Source organism: Salvelinus alpinus, chromosome 11, assembly GCF_045679555.1.
Source record: "Salvelinus alpinus chromosome 11, SLU_Salpinus.1, whole genome shotgun sequence".
Classification (NCBI taxonomy): Eukaryota; Metazoa; Chordata; class Actinopteri; order Salmoniformes; family Salmonidae; genus Salvelinus; species Salvelinus alpinus.
The window spans coordinates 36424093-36443213 of record NC_092096.1 but is presented as its reverse complement, the minus strand read 5'-3'; the positions used below and the strand labels follow the sequence as shown (position 1 = coordinate 36443213).

At 44.4% G+C, this 19121-nt stretch overlaps 1 protein-coding gene across 7 annotated transcripts in view; it reads left to right on the top strand.

Moving 5' to 3' along the window:
- scube1 (signal peptide, CUB domain, EGF-like 1) overlaps nt 1-19121 on the top strand; it is a 120048-nt gene that overhangs the window by 8119 nt on the left and 92808 nt on the right. For all 7 annotated transcript variants that reach the window (XM_071332821.1, XM_071332819.1, XM_071332818.1 and 4 more), the window contains exon 3: nt 8798-8923. In XM_071332821.1, coding sequence (XP_071188922.1) covers nt 8798-8923 — 126 coding nt within the window. The remainder of the gene's footprint in view (nt 1-8797; nt 8924-19121) is intronic.

The following is a 19121-nucleotide window of genomic DNA, read 5'->3' as shown; positions in this document are numbered from 1 at the left end:
TTCATCTCTCTGTAGGTGATGGCTTTGTTATGGAAGGTTTGGGAATCGCTTCCTTTTAGGTGGTTGTAGAATTTACCGGCTCTTTTCTGGATTTTGATAATTAGTGGGTATCGGCCTAATTCTGCTCTGCATGCATTATTTGGTGTTCTACGTTGTACACGGAGGATATTTTTACAGAATTCTGCATGCAGAGTCTCAATTTGGTGTTTGTCCCATTTTGTGAAATCTTGGTTGGTGAGCGGACCCCAGACCTCACAACCATAAAGGGCAATGGGCTCTATGACTGATTCAAGTATTTTTAGCCAGATCCTAATTGGTATGTTGAAATGTATGTTCCTTTTGATGGCATAGAATGCCCTTCTTGCCTTGTCTCTCAGATCGTTCACAGCTCTGTGGAAGCTACCTGTGGTGCTGATGTTTAGGCCGAGGTATGTATAGTTTTTTGTGTGCTCTAGGGCAACGGTGTCTAGATGGAATTTGTGGTCCTGGCGACTGGACCTTTTTTGGAACACCATTATTTTGGTCTTACTGAGATTTACTGTCAGGGCCCAGGTCTGACAGAATCTGTGCAGAAGATCTAGGTGCTGCTGTAGGCCCTCCTTGGTTGGTGACAGAAGCACCAGATCATCAGCAAACAGTAGACATTTGACTTCGGATTCTAGTAGGGTGAGACCGGGTGCTGCAGACTGTTCTAGTGCCCGCGCCAATTCGTTGATATACAGTGGGGAGAACAAGTATTTGATACACTGCCGATTTTGCAGGTTTTCCTACTTACAAAGCATGTAGAGGTCTGTAATTTTTATCATAGGTACACTTCAACTATGAGAGACGGAATCTAAAACAAAAATCCAGAAAATCACATTGTATGATTTTTAAATAATTAATTTGCATTTTATTGCATGACATAAGTATTTGATACATCAGAAAAGCAGAACTTAATATTTGGTACAGAAACCTTTGTTTGCAATTACAGAGATCATACGTTTCCTGTAGTTCTTGACTAGGTTTGCACACACTGCAGCAGGGATTTTGGCCCACTCCTCCCTACAGATCTTCTCCAGATCCTTCAGGTTTCGGGGCTGTCGCTGGGCAATACGGACTTTCAGCTCCCTCCAAAGATTTTCTATTGGGTTCAGGTCTGGAGACTGGCTAGGCCACTCCAGGACCTTGAGATGCTTCTTACGGAGCCACTCCTTAGTTGCCATGGCTGTGTGCTTCGTGTCGTTGTCATGCTGGAAGACCCAGCCACGACCCATCTTCAATGCTCTTACTGAGGGAAGGAGGTTGTTGGCCAAGATCTCGCGATACATGGCCCCATCCATCCTCCCCTCAATACGGTGCAGTCGTCCTGTCCCCTTTGCAGAAAAGCATCCCCAAAGAATGATGTTTCCACCTCCATGCTTCACGGTTGGGATGGTGTTCTTGGGGTTGTACTCATACTTCTTCTTCCTCCAAACATGGCGAGTGGAGTTAGACCAAAAAGCTCTATTTTTGTCTCATCAGACCACATGACCTTCTCCCATTCCTCCTCTGGATCATCCAGATGGTCATTGGCAAACTTCAGACAGGCCTGGACATGCACTGGCTTAAGCAGGGGGACCTTGCGTGCGCTGCAGGATTTTAATCCATGACGGCGTAGTGTGTTACTAATGGTTTTCTTTGAGACTGTGGTCCCAGCTCTCTTCAGGTCATTGACCAGGTCCTGCCGTGTAGTTCTGGGCTGATCCCTCACCTTCCACATGATCATTGATGCCCCACGAGGTGAAATCTTGCATGGAGCCCCAGACCGAGTGTGATTGACCGTCATCTTGAACTTCTTCCATTTTCTAATAATTGTGCCAACAGTTGTTTCCTTCTCACCAAGCTGCTTGCCTATTGTCCTGTAGCCCATCCCAGCCTTGTGCAGGTCTACAATTTTATCCCTGATGTCCTTACACAGCTCTCTGGTCTTGGCCATTGTGGAGAGGTTGGAATCTGTTTGATTGAGTGTGTGGACAGGTGTCTTTTATACAGGTAACGAGTTCAAACAGGTGCAGTTAATACAGGTAATGAGTGGAGAACAGGAGGGCTTCTTAAAGAAAAACTAACAGGTCTGTGAGAGCCGGAATTCTTACTGGTTGGTAGGTGATCAAATACTTATGTCATGCAATAAAATGCAAATTAATTATTTAAAAATCATACAATGTGATTTTCTGGATTTTTGTTTTAGATTCCGTCTCTCACAGTTGAAGTGTACCTATGATAAAAATTACAGACCTCTACATGCTTTGTAAGTAGGAAAACCTGCAAAATCGGCAGTGTATCAAATACTTGTTCTCCCCACTGTATATGTTGAAGAGGGTGGGGCTTAAGCTGCATCCCTGTCTCACCCCACGACCCTGTGTGAAGAAATGTGTGTGTTTTTTGCCAATTTTAACCGCACACTTGTTGTTTGTGTACATGGATTTTATGATGTCGTATGTTTTACCCCCAACACCACTTTCCATCAATTTGTATAGCAGACCCTCATGCCAAATTGAGTCGAAGGTTTTTTTGAAATCAACAAAGCATGAGAAGACTTTGCCTTTGTTTTGGTTTGTTTGGTTGTCAATTAGGGTGTGTAGGGTGAATACATGGTCTGTTGTACGGTAATTTGGTAAAAAGCCAATTTGACATTTGCTCAGTACATTGTTTTCATTGAGGAAATGTACGAGTCTGCTGTTAATGATAATGCAGAGTATTTTCCCAAGGTTACTGTTGACGCATATTCCACGGTAGTTATTGGGGTCAAATTTGTCTCCACTTTTGTGGATTGGGGTGATCAGTCCTTGGTTCCAAATATTGGGGAAGATGCCAGAGCTAAGGACGATGTTAAAGAGTTTTAATATAGCCAATTGGAATTTGTTGTCTGTATATTTGATCATTTCATTAAGGATACCATCAACACCACAGGCCTTTTTGGGTTGGAGGGTTTTTATTTTGTCCTGTAACTCATTCAAGGTAATTGGAGAATCCAGTGGGTTCTGGTAGTCTTTAATAGTTGATTCTAGGATTTGTATTTGATCATGTATATGTTTTTGCTCTTTATTCTTTGTTATAGAGCCAAAAAGATTGGAGAAGTGGTTTACCCATACATCTCCATTTTGGATAGATAATTCTTCGTGTTGTTGTTTGTTTAGTGTTTTCCAATTTTCCCAGAATTGGTTAGAGTCTATGGATTCTTCAATTACATTGAGCTGATTTCTGACGTGCTGTTCCTTCTTTTTCCGTAGTGTATTTCTGTATTGTTTTAGTGATTCACCATAGTGAAGGCGTAGACTCAGGTTTTCCGGGTCTCTATGTTTTTGGTTGGACAGGTTTCTCAATTTATTTCTTAGATTTTTGCATTCTTTATCAAACCATTCGTCATTGTTGTTCATTTTCTTCGGTTTTCTATTTGAGATTTTTAGATTTGATACGGAAGCTGAGAGGTCAAATATACTGTTAAGATTTTCTACTGCCAAGTTTACACCTTCACTATTGCAGTGGAACGTTTTACCCAGGAAGTTGTCTAAAAGGGATTGAATTTGCTGTTGCCTAATTGTTTTTTGGTAGGTTTCCAAACTGCATTCCTTCCATCTATAGCATTTCTTAATGTTACTCAGTTCCTTTGGCTTTGATGCTCTCTCTCTCTCTCTCTCTTGCTTTCTCTCACTTTCACCTTTCCCCCCCTAATTTCTCTCTCTCTCTCTCTCTCTCTCTCTCTCTCTCTCTCTCTCTCTCTCTCTCTCTCTCTCTCTCTCTTGCTTTCTCTCTCTCACTTTCACATTTTCCCCCCCTCATTTCTCTCTCTCTCTCTCTTGCTTTCTCTCTCTCACTTTCACCTTTCCCCCCTCATTTCTCTCTCTCTCTCTCTCTTGCTTTCTCTCTCTCACTCTCTTTGTATGCCTCTCTCCTTTTTTGGGCTGTTGTTTGATGAAGAAAAAGCAGAAGACATTATGCAAGCCATCCTCATGACTAACTCTGCTCAGTTCCCTCTGCCCATCAAAAACAGGGTTGTTGTGCTCAAATGTGGTTGCTGGAGACACACTCAGGTGTACAGTGCATTTGGAAAATATTCAGACCCCTTGACTTTTTCCACATTTTATTACCTTACAGCCTTATTCTAAAATGTATTAATTAAACACATTTCCTTATCAAGCTACACACAAAACCTCTTAATGACAAAGTGAAACTAGAAAAACCTTATTTACATAAGTATTTAGACCCTCAATGGAGTCTCATACCTTTTGCTATGAGACTCCATTGATTATCCTTGAGTTGTTTCTACAACTTGATTGGTGTCCACCTGTGGTAAATTCATTTGATTGGACATGATTTGGAAAGGCACAAACCTGTCTACAGTTGAAGTCGGAAGTTTACATACACTAAGGTTGGAATCATTAAAACTAGTTTTTCAACCACTCCACAAATTTCTTGTTAACAAACTATAGTTTTGGCAAGTCGGTTAGGACTACTTTGTGCATGACACAAGTAATTTTTCCAACAATTGTTTACAGACAGATTATTTAACTTATAATTCACTGTATCACAATTCCAGTGGGCCAGAAGTACATACACTAAGTTGACTGTGCCTTTAAACAGCTTGGGAAGAAAGAAAAAAATATGTCATGGCTTTAGAAGCTTCTGATAGGCTAATTGACATAATTTGAGTCAATTGGAGGTGGACCTGTGGATGTATTTCAAGGCCTACCTTCAAACTCACTGCCTCTTTGCTTGACATCATGGGAAAATCAAAAGAAATCAGCCAAGACCTCAGAAAATATTTTGTAGACCTCCACAAGTCTGGTTCATCCTTAGTAGTATGCAAGTATAAACACCATGGGAACACGCAGCCGTCGTACCGCTCAGGAAGGAGACGTGTTCTGTCTTCTAGAGATGAACGTACTTTGGTGCGAAAAGTGCAAATCAGTCCCAGAACAACAGCAAAGGACCTTGTGAAGATGCTGGAGGAAGGAGAAGAAGAAGCCACTGCTCCAAAACCGCCATAAAAAAGCCAGACTACGGTTTGCAACTGCACATGGGGACAAAGATCGTACTTTTTGGAGAAATGTCCTCTGGTCTGATGAAACAAAAATAGAACTGTTTGGCCATAATGACCATCGTTATGTTTGGAGGAAAAAGGGGGAGGCTTGCAAGCAGAAGAACACCATCCCAACCGTGAAGCACGGGGGTAGCAGCATCATGTTGTGGGGGTGCTTTGCTGCAGGAGGGACTGGTGCACTTCACAAAATAGAAGGCATCATGGTGAAGGAAAATTAGGTGGATATATTGAAGCAACAGCTCAAGACGTCAGTCAGGAAGTTAAAGCTTGGTCGCAAATGGGTCTTCCAAATGGACAATGACCCCAAGCATACTTCCCAAGTTGTGGCAAAATGGCTTAAGGACAACAAAGTCAAGGTATTGGAGTGGCCGTCAAAAAGCCCTGACCTCAATCCTATAGAAAATGTGTGGGCAAAACTGAAAAAGCGCTTGCGAGCAAGGAGGCCTACAAACCTGACTCAGTTACATGAGCTCTGTAAGGAGGAATGGGCCAAAATTCACCCAACTTATTGTGGGAAGCTTGTGGAAGGCTACCTGAAACGTTTGACCCAAGTTAAACAATTGAATGGCAATGCTACCAAATACCAATTGAGTGTATGTAAACTTCTGACATTTCACAATCTTAAAATAAAGTGGTGATCCTAACTGACCTAAGACAGGGAATTTTTACTATGATTAAATTTCAGGAATTGTAAAAAACTGAGTTTAAATGTATTTGGCTAAGGTGTATGTAAACTTCTGACTTCAACTGTATATAAGGTCCCACAGTTGACAGTACCAAACCATCGAAGGTCAAAGGAATTGTCCATAGAGTTCCGAGACAGGATTGTGTCAAGGCACAAATATGGGGAAGGCCCAGCAAAACACAGTGGCCTCCATCATTCTTAAATGGAAGAAGTTTGGAACCACCAAGACTCTTCCTAGAGCTGGCCGCCCAACCAAACTGAGCAATTGGAGGAGAAGGGCCTTGGTCTGGGAGGTGACCAAGAACCCAATGGTCACTCTGACAGAGCTCCAGAGTTCCTCTGTGAGATGGGAGAACCTTCCAGAAGGACAACCATCTCTGCAGCACTCCACCAATCAGGCCTTTATGGTAGAGTGGCCAGACGGAAGCCACTCCTCAGTAAAAGGCACGTGACAGCCCGCAAAAGGCACCTAAAAAGGACTCTCAGACCATGAGAAACAAGATTCTCTGGTCTGATGAAACCAAGATTGAACTCTTTAGCTTGAATGCCAAACGTCACATTGGGAGGAAACTTCTGCACCATCCCTACGGTGAAGCATGGTGGTGGCAGAATCATGGTATGGGGACTGGGAGACTAGTCAGGATCGAGGGAAAGATGAACGGTGCAATGTACAGAGAGATCCTTGGCGATAAACCTGCTCCAGAGTCCTCAGGACCTCATACTGGGGCGACGGTTCTCCTTCCAGCAGGACAACAACCCTACGCACACAGCCAAGACAACGCAGAAGTGGCTTTGGGACAAGTCTCTGAATGTCCTTGAGTGGCCCAGCCAGACCCCGGAATTGAGCTTATTTGAATTATTGAATTCATTTATCTAAAATCCTTTTTCTTTTTTTTTGCATTTTGGGATATTGTGTGTAGATTGATGAGGGGGGAAAATGATTTAGTCAATTTCAGAATAAGGCTGTAAGGTAATATTTTGTGAATGCACTGTATCTACCTGTTATTTCTCCTGTCTATACGTCCTCCTCCACGTCTTCTCTCTAGTACAGAGACTGATGTTCCTCTGATTCCCCTGTATTTCCACACCTCTGCTTTCCATTGGAGGGTCTCAGGGTACTATGGGTAAATGTGGGAAAGAGAGTATGTGAAGGGGTGCCTTGGCATCACGTCTGCTGGTGCAGGGAGAGGCGTTCGTCCAAACACTCCGACAAAACAGTCATTACCCAGCAGCCCTCTCATAACAGCGCTCCCTAATTGGTTTCATATGCCTCTGGGATGAGCCACTGATGATTGGGACCAGTTTGTGTACACCAGCCAGGGCCCAGTCTCTGTCTTTAAAGTGCAGAAAGGCCATACCGTTCCTTTGTTCGTGTGGGAAAGAGAGTCGAAAACAAACAGTGGATTAGAATGCATGTTAGGCCTGTGTAATTGCCTGCTCTGTAAACATGGCAGGTGCCAGAGCATCTCTAAAGGAAAGAATGTCTGTCCCAGTTATTTATTTAACTTTTATCTTGATTGGTTTTAACTGACTGGAATGCCTCAGGAAAAACACTTTTAGATCAGATTTCTTCTCTATTTCAAGCATTTCGACCAAGATGTGTTGGCGGTGTCTATTCTATATTGTAGACCCGTTTTTCAACTTAGAAGTAGATTAGGCTAAGCTTCTATTGTAGATATACAGGAACATCAGAATTGCTTTTAACCAAGACACTGTGTGTTCTATCCTGATGACAATGAGCTGTCTAGTGGGTGAGGGGTCTGTGAGCAGACTGACAGTGGAATATTTCAGTGTGTTGGCGTTGTACCGGTGGTGTGCTGTGCAGTGTCCAGGGTTGTGTCCCAAATGGCACCCTATTCCCTATACAGTGCACTACTTTTGACCAGAGCACTAAAGGGAAAAGGGTGCTATTTGGGACGCGGCCCCCAGGACTGGGTTCTGTCCGGTCCACAGGATGTAGGAGGCGGAGAGAGACTAGAGAGACTAGTGCTAAAAGCTGTTTGTGGCTGACAGAACCAGAACCAACATAGCATAGCCCACCTTGCGGTTGGCAGAGACAGGACTGTGTGTGTGTGTGTGTGTGTGTGTGTGTGTGTGTGTGTGTGTGTGTGTGTGTGTGTGTGTGTGTGTGTGTGTGTGTGTGTGTGTGTGTGTGTGTGTGTGTGTGTGTGTGTGTGTGGGACACAGACAGGCTACTAATGTTGTGTGCCAGTGTCTGAGACAGACCGAATAGGTAAAGGGGATAGGAAACAAATAGCGGGAGAGAGAGAAAGAGAGTGGGAAGAAAGAGCAGAGAAAGAAGTGAGATAGAAGAGTGCGAGAAAGGTACTTTAGAGAGGGGGAGAAGGAGCGAGCAAAGAAACATGAGAAAAGGTGAACGGGATGCACAGACAGAAAGACAGACAGACTGAGGGAGTGAGAGTTGGCGTCTTGGCCAGGTTGGCGAGTGAGACAGAGACAGAGGGAGTAATACAGGAGTTGAACACTAACCAGATACCTGCTCGGGCCCATCTGGAGTGGAGGAGGACGATAGACGGAGAGAAGGAGAGGATTTGGGGTTGGGGTCTGGCCATCGGTCTGCCTGCCTCCCCTGGCGTTCACACGGAGGGGGGACTGTTTGTTTTAGTGGCTCAGTCTGCATGGCAACCACTTGTGAGTGGCTCCTGTGAAAGACTCCTCCGCTGGCTCAGCATGAAGGGGGAACATAGTCAACGAATAAACATGGCGAGACACTCTCCGTATGCCCCTCTGGACTCTGTACCCCCAAACACTCCAGTCGTATGTATGCACAGTCACCATAAGCTGTACCGGTGGACTACCTTTTATCTCCAACCCTGTACCCTGACCTCTGACCTCTACACTCTCCATATGCTCCTCCTTTTGTACTCCAACACCCATCTCAATGACATTCCATACTGTTCATCTCTGTCCCCCAATCCCCTACCATCCATTCTACCATTCCACCTTCCTCTCTTTCCATCCATTTGTACAGAGGCGACAGTAATTCCTCTCCACCCTTCTCATTGGTCTTCTATGACTCTCTGTTTCAGACATGGACGAGTGTGAGAATGAGTACAACGGAGGCTGTGTCCACGAGTGTATCAACATCCCGGGCAACTACAGGTGCACCTGCTACGACGGATTCATGTTGGCCCACGACGGACACAACTGTCTGGGTGAGTGTGCAGTCCTCCTTAACCCCCGTTTAAACTCAAAGTGCAACCTATCCAAGTCTGTCGTTTATGTTTGTATGAGACTGTGCTATCTTCTGGATCTTTCCCTTTCCCTGTGTGTGTGCGTGCGTGCATGTACTGTGCACTCTATCTGCTATGAGGTTTGTCTGTCTGGCTCTCAGCTCCCTTCGTTCCCCAGAGAGTGTCTCTGTCATCGTTTTGGAGGACATTTTATCCTCAGTTCATTCTTTGGGTTTCGTTTTGGGAGGGCGCTCAGGGTTGAAGAGTTCTTCTCTTCCTCAGCTAGATATCTCCTACAGATATCTGTCTGGGGAATCTGCAATGTGCACTAACTGACAGACCCAGTTCATTTCGTCTCGGCCTTCTCTTATTGACTTAGTGTCAGGCAGACAAATGTGTTGTTGCTGCTCCTCCTGCAACATGCCGGTTCTGCTTGGATGTGCTTAGACACATTTTGTCTTTTCACTCCCCGCCCCGCTGATTGACGCAAGCAAAACCAAAATGTGTAGTTTGGATGCCCTTGCCCGCAACCCAAACATATTTGGTGGGACATGTTTTGGCATTTGTAGGCATTATGTCTGATTCTGGGAAGCCAGGGAGGGAGGGAGGAGGAGGGGGGAGAGGAACATGCCATTAGGTGTAGTCAGGAATGTCTGAGTTAGATTCTCCTGGGGACGTTTCAGGACTATGTCGTTACAGTGTGAGTCTCAGGTGATTTACTTTATGACCGCTGATTGTGTCTGACTGAGAGATGAGTCCTGGATGGTGTTCATTAGGCACGGAACAAAAAAACTATTGGAAACGGAACAAATAGGTCGTTATCAATATAACGTAATGATAAGGTACAGGGCGTTTTGATTTACCTGCCAGAGCGCAAGGAGACCCCCCCCCAGCTCCGCTAAAAGCATTGACAACTGCTTTTAGAGGTGTGGTTGATATTAGAACCAAATAGTTCACATTTATTGAACACAAGAATGTGTGTTCTTATTGGACAACTTCAGGCAATACTTCCACTATTTCTAAACCTTCTCTCCTGTGTAGGGCCTACTGAACATACACATGGATGGATGCATTAGTATTTGTACATGGTCGTCTCTGGTCTAGTCTGAGTTTGGCCTCACTGACTCTCATCTTGGACACAAACAGACCTCTATCCTCTTTCAGTTCGCCCAGATGCTGATGAATCTTCAGTGATGATGAGCTTTTCTGTTCCCGCCCCAAGTTCCCCTGCAACGCCTCCATATCCAACCCCCCCCCCAACGCCATAAACATAAACTACCTCGTTTTCAGCAAGTCCAAGAGGATAGAGGTCACCAGAGAAGGGCACTCCCCATTCCCCCTAACCCTAACCCACCTTCTGTTAGGGCCAGGACAACACTGGGGTCTCCACAGCAATGTAATTGTATTATTTCTAACGCTTAAAAATGTCACTTTAATGTTACCCCTGTTGTTATTCTATTGACTTCCCAGAATTCAACTTGGCTTGTCAAATGTTTATGTTACCGGTTGCAAATGGACAAAGGATGGAAAAATGTCAGAGAGAAAATGAATAACTTAAGCTCCCCTCTTATTTAGGTTCACGGATGAAATTCAATACTTGAAATCTGTCCGTTTTTATGTTTAGCAAGGCGGGATTGGGACACGGGGGAGTTGCGTGAAACCTGTTTGATAGCTAGCTAATGTTTTGGTGTTGTTTTTCTAATTTCGGCATGCCTGTCTGTCTGACTGTGGATGTGTTTTAAGTGCCTGCAGCTGTTGTGTTGTCGGTGGCTGGTGGCAGAGGGCTCGTTGGATTGTGTGTGTTGTGGTGAACTAAAGAAAATTAACACGAGGGAGAGAGATTTACTGCATGTGTCTGTGGCCACTTGGAAGGAATCAATGGGCCACATGCTGGCTATGTGTCAGCAGACCTGGGTTCAACTACTATTCAAAATCTTTTAAATACTTTCAGCGTTTGTTCTAGTCTGCCTGGAGTGCCAGATGGATAAGGTTTGCACCGTGGCGACTATTCTATGGATTCCATTGCGCTGGGCAAGATCAATCAAGCCTAGCTAATGTATTTGAAGTTAAATAATGTACTATTTGAACCCAGGTGTTTGTGTCGGAGTGGTTATAGAGGGTTCTCTATTCGTCACACTGCCACTCCACAGCTGAGTGGAGGAAATTGGCCACATGTCTGTTAAAAAGTCATTAACCAGACTATGCTGATAAGACGTAGCTTTAATAAACAGACACTAATTAGCTGTGAATGGAGAGTTCAAAGGGAGGGATCGGAAAGCAGTCGAGAGAGAAATCAAACACTTATAATCAGACACTTCCCGCTGGGCACACACGGGTTGAATCAATGTCATTTCAACAAAATGAACGTTGAACCGACGTGGAATAGACGTTGAATTGACGTCTGTGCCCAGCGGGTTATGACGACACTTAATCACTATCAGACATTTATGATGCAATTTGATCATGATCAGTCATTTGAATAATGAAAAGTACAATGACAAGTGATTTAGAAGCTTTTATTTCATATTCATTTCTAATCTTGGTTCTAAACTTGATTCCGTTGTGTGTTACTGCCAATCCATACCTAATTCTCTCTCTCTTTATCTCTCTCTTTCGCTCTCTCTCTCCTCTACCTCCTCCTCTGTATTCTCTTGGTTATCTTGGCGGTGGATGTGAATTGGAGGCTGTCCAAGCCATTCCCCCTGAGGCGATGGACTTGCTCTCTATTTGACATCTTTATTGCGGAATGTCTCAAATACAACACAGAATGATGATGGGGATGAGAACAGAGTCAGGACCGCCAAGGGCCAGCGCACACCGCTCAGAGTCCTCCGCTGCTTCCAGGAGCTTCCTCGCTTTCTCTCTCTATCCAACCGTTCTTTTCTTCCCTGTCTGTCTGTCTGTCTGTCTGTCTGTCTGTCTGTCTGTCTGTCTGTCTGTCTTCGTCCTCTCTTCTTCACCTCTTCTATCCTTTTCATCTCTCAATTTTCCCCTCCATCTGTCATTGGTTTCTCTTTTTCGTTCTCTTTTCTTTCTGTCTCTCGTACTGTCAGCGGTCAGTATAGTTCTCCTTGACAGAGCACCGAGGTGGTGAATCACTCAACATCAGTCGGAGCCATTAGGTGTGGCTCAGGGAATGGCATCACTTCTCCACAACTGGTTGGTGAAGTGCATTCATTCAGGAAGATTCTATCAGCAGCTCTTCAGCGCTCTGCCGTCCGTCTCACTTTTTCTCTGAGATAATCTGTTAACTTGTTTTTATTGCCCGAGGCCTGCCTGATTTGACACACAATGAATAGAGCTAAGGTCGCTGTCTCCTTGAAAATGTTATTTCGTGAATACTTCACCCTCATCGGAGGTCATGACCTGGCTTTGTCATAGGCTCAAAGCTTCCCAGCCAGTCCAGCACCCCCCCCGCTCTGCCTGCGTTGCCATGTGTTGCCATGACGTGGTATGAGGCAGACAGCAGCTCGGTAACAAATGTCACAGGAGTATTAGAGGAGCAGATCAGAGCATCATCGCTACCAAGATATCTGATGGATGGATCTGGCGCAGTCAGGTTGGATGGAGAGGAAAGTGGACGGGGTCATTGGGGTGGTCTCTGCGTGTGGCGATTTTGAGGGTACAGTTGCGGCCACCAAAAAGCTTGCTCTCTAGCAGTGATAGTTTGCCACAGAAACCTGTACTGCTGTCATTTTTTGCTGCCCACAACTGTATTTCAGTTGGGTAGAGGTATGGGGTGATACTCAGGGTAGTCTGACGAGTTACAAAAGCTGACGCAGAATTAGTGGTATGCGGGTACACACTGCCTTTGTATTTTATTTATTTTACTAGGCAAGTCAGTTAAGAACAAATTCTTATTTACAATGACAGCCTACCTGGGAACAGGGGCAGAACGACAGATTTTGACCTCATCGGCTCGGGGATTCGATCCAGCAACCTTTCGGTTACCGGCCCAACGCTCTAACCACTAGGCTACCTGCCACCCCGTATCAGGGTTTAAGGTAGTTATATGTGTGTATTTATATCATAGGGTTTTACAATTTGTCTGTATTTCATAGGCTGAGGGGTGGTGGTGTGGTAGAGGTGCTGTAGTGGGGTCCAGGATGTTTATTGGAGGTGTGATCGCTGGTAGAGGTAGAGAGATTAGGGAGGTACTATTTGGGGTCTGGTGATCTATATTTGAGGCGTGAAGATATACCGTGTAAACTGTTTGAGTAATGAGCGTTGAGTTCCTGCGTATTGACTCATGGATATTTTAACATCACCACCTTTCGTGTTTACCCCTCATCACTAACTCTCTGAGATACAGGTGACTGCCAAAATAATGGAAACGCTTGAGTGAACGAGGGATACAAAGTATATTGGAAGCAGGTGCTTCCACACAGGTGTGGTTTCTGAGTTAATTCAGCAATTAACATCCCATCATGCTTAATTAGGGTCATTTAAAAATGCTGGGCAGGCTATTATTTGGCTACCATGGAGCGAGTGGCCACTTAATGGTTTGATGAGCATGAAAACGACACGCCACGGCCGTCTCAGTCACCGGATCTCAACCCAATTGACCACTGGCTTATGGAGCAGCGCCTGAGACAGCGCTTTCACCACCGTCAACGAAACACCAAATGATGGAATTTCTTGAGGAAGAATGGCGCCGAATCTCTCCAACAGAGTTACAGACACTTGTAGAAATCCATGACAAGGTGCATTGAAGCAGTTCTGGCTCGTGGTGACCCAACGCCCTATTAAGACACTTTATGTTGGTGTTTCCTTTACTTTGGCAGTTACCAGTACACAAATAGTATCATGTGTGACACGTTGGCATGATATAGGAACAACTATATAATGCTTGTGCGTAGCTGACACACATAGTCGACCCACAGTTTGCGGGGCCAAGCCGTGGTTTCCCAATTACTGTGTATGGACATTGATCATCTACCAATCACAATCTGTCCACTTCAATGGTAGGACTCATCAGTGTCTCTCCCAGTCCCACGAACCCTTTCACTCAATGCCATGTGAATATATGGTTCGTCTAGGAACAACGGCAGACTGTAAACACAGTGACAGACAAACCGCATCTCTAGGGACTTGTCACAGCCTCACACATACGGCAGCATGGGTTGAATTAGCTGGGGTTATGGGTTGGAGGTGCTGTAAATTAAAGTCTCGAGTATTCCGTGACTGACGTGTGAGAATATAGGGTCTGTCTGTCTGGTTACTGTAACCGCCTGCCTCCTGTGTTCTGACTCATGAATCACTGCTGTAAAGAACAGAGCTCCAACAACGTTTACCCCAAGGTTTGTACTCAGACGGGTTGCAAAGGCCCCTAAAGTGACTGTTATAAGGCGGCTGAACCAAGATACTCAATTGAAGCCAATTTGATGTGATTTGTTATATCTTGGGGGCTATAATCATAGACAGAAATGGTATTGGAAACAGTTTTGATTGTTAACACAGCCGTGCTACTTCCCAGTCCCTGTATCTCCGTGCTGCATGTACTCTAAGATGTGTGATGTCGTGTCCACAGCCTGGCTACTCGTCAGTGAGGCTGCGGTACAACCTGGGCCATTAACCCCAGAAAATACCACTTGTTGTTTTTCTCCACACCGACTACTTCTAGTAGACTGAAGGAATGATAGATGACCAGAAACCTCAAGACTTGCTGCTTTTAAATGAAGGGACAAGAGGGGTGGAAACAGGAGGGAAGAAGAATGTGTAGAGAGAGAGAGATAGAGGCGAAGAGAGAGAGAGAGGGGGGAAGAGAGAGCGAGAGAGGGGAAGAGAGAGAGAGAGAGAGGGGAAGAGAGAGCGAGAGAGAGGGGAAGAGAGAGAGAGAGAGAGGGGAAGAGAGAGCGAGAGAGGGGAAGAGAGAGCGAGAGAGAGGGGAAGAGAGAGAGAGAGGGGAAGAGAGAGAGAGAGAGAGGGGAAGAGAGAGCGAGAGAGAGGGGAAGAGAGAGAGAAAGAACAGTCTGTATTATCTGAACGTGTGTAGGAAGTTGGGTCCCATATATGTTGTGTCAACAAGTTTAGGGCACTAAGATTTAAAATTGCATAATTGCACTGCACTCTGATTAAAGGTCAGTCCTGCTCAGTTCCTCTTCAACCTTTTTGATTTAGACTTGTATTTATTTTGTTTTGGCCGTGGACACAGCTGGGCCCAATGTGTTGATCATTTGGTGCCTTGCTACGGACGTCTGTAGGGCTCAGACAAGTTTATTTTCTTTCTGACGCGTCCTTTTCAGTCTTACGCGAGGTCTTAGCTCAAGAGTGCCTTGGCTTCACAGCGGGACAGACCCTGACTGCCGACGCGTAGAATGTTGAAACTCTGACACGACAGCACGGACAGATTGGGGGAAGGAAAGGGGGGAGAGAGGGAGGAGAAGAGGAGGACTAGAGTGAGGGTTAGCCAACAGGCTATTGCTAATATCTCTTTAGAGCGACTGGGTGAAACATGGAGGCACAGGGAAGGGTCATCTCCACTCAAAGTCTATGGTTGTATTTATTTCTCCTTTTCACTCTTTCTCTTCTCTCCTATCTTCCCTCCTCTCTTCTCTACCTCTCCGCCCTTTATCTTTCTTACTCCTCTCGTCACCTCCAGAATGGGAAGTTAATATTTTGGTCCTCTAGCCGCTGTGGCAGGAAGATACAAAAAATCTAGCAGCCAGTGAGATTTTTTTACCTGCCCAAATATTTTTTACTCCATAATTAGACAAGTGAAATCACACAAAAAGAACGGATGAGCGTGTTTCTAATGTATTACTAGTAAGAAGTCATGGGGTATATTGCTTCATTTCATAACATTTTTGTGACCTGCGAGACAGAAATAGTTCAGCTGGCCCTTTAAGGGACAAGCCGTTACCGTGGTAACTTGGGCACTGGCTTGTCTGTGATGAAAAAAGTCTCAGACTGTGACCTAGCAGCAGACAATTGCAGCAAACTCAAACTAACATTGAAAAACAACCTAGCATGTGAACAAAACAATGTAACTGGCCAAGAAACACGAGGACAAAGTCACACTTTAGTAGCCGTTCTTGTCATTTCGACCAACTTCTACATGTGGGTTTTAGATTTTTTTTTTAAAGGTCCCACATGCTCTGTGTGACCACCCACCAACGTGGCTGGTGAAATGTACATTCTTACCCACCAATGACAAAATCTATCCGCATTTGACAGGTGGTAGGTGTTAATTTCCAACCCTGCTCACCTCCCTTCTTCTACCCTTCCCTCCTCTCCTCTCCTTTCCCCATCGGCCTTCTCTCCCTTTGTGTCAAGCACATCCTCATCACGTCCAAATAAAAGTTTACACAAGCAAAACAAAGGCACTTTGTTTAAACTTGCAGAGTGCCTTGCCAGTGTTTATGCTTAAATGTTGGCAAAGATCAATTAAATGTGGAGATGACAGTTCAACAGCCCTCTCTCTCTCTCTCTGTCTCTGTCTCTCTCTCTCACACACACACACACACTCTCTCCCTCTCCCTCTGTCTCTGATCTATCTCTCTCTTCTCTGTATCTCTTTGTATTACTCTGAAGTAAAAGCCTCTGTCATATTGATGTCATCTGTTTAGTTTTGTCTATAGGCAGTGGTGGAAAAAGTACCCAATTGTCATACTTGAGTACAAGTAAAGATACCTTAATAGAAAATGATTCAAGTAAAAGTACAAAGTCACTCAGTAAAATACTACTTGAGTAAAAGTCGAAAAGTATTTGGTTTTAAATATACTTATGTATCAAAAGTAAATGTACAAGTATAAATCATTTCACATTCCTTCACAAACCAGACGGCACTATTTTCTTGTTTTTGAAATTTACGGATAGCCAACACTCAGACATCATTTACAAACAAAGCATTTGTGTTTAGTGAGTCCGCCTGATCAGAGGCAATAGGGATGACCAGGGATGTTCTCTTGATAAATGTGTGAATTGGACCATTTTCCTGTCCTGCTAAGCATTCGAAATGTAACAAGTACTTTTGGGTGTCAGGGAAAATGTATGGAGTAAATAGAACATTGTTTTCTTTAGTAATGTAGTGAAGTAAAAGTAAAAGTTGTCAAAAATATCATTAGTAAAGTAAAGTACAGATACCTAAAAAAAAATACTTAAGTAGTACTTGGTAGTATTTTTTACTTAAGTACTTTACACCACTGTCTATAGGGACAAATGGAGATGAGAAAGCACTTTCAACTTCAATCGGGGTCTTCTAAGAGATCAGTTCCAGATTGTAGTGCAGGCCTTGGCTCTAGAAGGCTGTGTATTTTGGCTCAGGACGGTGGTGAGGTTTGCCTGTATGGCTTAGTGAGAAGTGAATGGGACTGGGAGTAGGGGAGTAGTGAGGTGTGTCATGGGGTATATTGTGTAGAGAAATGTATATTGGATGTTAGATGGTGGATTGTGTTGGCTTGTGGGAGGCAGATGCTGCAGAGGGCATCTGCTTGGTAGAGCTCTGAACAGATGCTGTTTCACCCTGCAGCCTCGCTGTGACATGTCTCTCTACAGTCAGGCTTGAGAGAGCTGCTCAGCTAAACACGGTGTATTATTCTAAGTCAGCCATTTTAGGTCCTCCCTCACGTATGAATCTATCACTTTCGATGAAACAGTTTTCCTCTTTATTTGTCATTTTCCTGTCAGTCCCACTGGTCCCTCTCTGCTTATCAGCTGGGACCAGAGGATGTGGGACTGTAGCTGGGCTGGAGGAGTTGAAGGCGCTGGCTGAAGCCATTGAGCAGTTGAAATACTGGCATCGTTGGTTTTGTTCCATGTTTTATAGGGCCCTCTTCTCTCCTTTTACTGTAAAGCCTTTTGAGACACTTATACATTGGCAGGTGAATACAGCAATAGAGGGCAGAGGGGAGGAAAGAGGGGAGAGAAGATGAGATTTTTTTGTACCTTTATTTAGCTAGGCAAGTCAGTTAAGAACAATTTCTTATTTACAATGACGGCCTAGGAACAGTGGGTTAACTGCCTTGTTCAGGGGCAGAACGACAGTTTTTTACCTTGTCAGCTCGGGGATCCGATCTTGCAACCTTTCAGTTACAAGTCCAACACTCGAACCACTAGGCTACCTGCCGTGATGGAACAGTAGGAGAGACCATCGAGGGAGAGATGGGGTAGGGAGGGAGGGAAGGGGAGACTAAGCTACAGTTGAAGTCGGAGGTTTATATACACCTTAGCCAAATACATTTAAACTCAGTTTTTCACAATTCCTGACATTTAATCCTAGTATTAATTCCCTGTCTTAGGTCAGTTAGGATCACCACTTTATTTTAAGAATGTGAAATGTCAGAATAATAGTAGAGAGAATGATATATTTCAGCTTTTATTTCTTTCATCACATTCCCAGTGGTTCAAAAGTTTGCTAACACTCAATTAGTATTTCGTAGCATTGCCTTTAAATTGTTTAACTTGGGTCAAACGTTTCGGGTAGCCTTCCACAAGCTTCCCACAATAAGTTGGGTGAATTTTGGCCCATTCTTCCTTACAGAGCTGGTGTAACTGAGTCAGGTTTGTAGGCCTCCTTGCTCGAACACGCTTTTTCAGTTCAGCCCACTAGGATTGAGGTCAGGGCTTTGTGCTAGCCACTCCAATACCTTGACTTTGTTGTCCTTAAGCCATTTTGCCACAACTTTGGAAGTATGTTTGGGGTCATTGTCCATTTGGAAGACCCATTTGCGACCAAGCTTTAACTTCCTGACTGATGTCTTAAGATGTTGCTTCAATATATCCACATAATTTTCCATCCTCATGATACCATCTATTTTGTGAAGTGCACCAGTCCCTCCTGCAGCAAGGCACCCCCACAACATGATGCTGCCACCCTCGTGCTTCACAGATGGGATGGTGTTCTTCAGCTTGCAAGCCTCCCCCTTTTTCCTCCGAACATAACGATGGTCATTATGGCCAAACAGTTCTATTTTTGTTTCATCAGACCAGAGGACATTTCTCCAGAAAGTACGATCTTTGTCCCTAAGTGCAGTTGCAAACCTTAGTCTGGCTTTTTATGGCGGTTTTGAAGCAGTGGCTTCTTCCTTGCTGAGCGGACTTTCAGGTTATGTTGATATAGGACTCATTTTACTGTGGATATAGATACCTTTGTATCTGTTGCCTCCAGCATCTTCACAAGGTCCTTTGCTGTTGTTCTGGGATTGATTTGCACTTATCGCATCAAAGTACGTTCATCTCT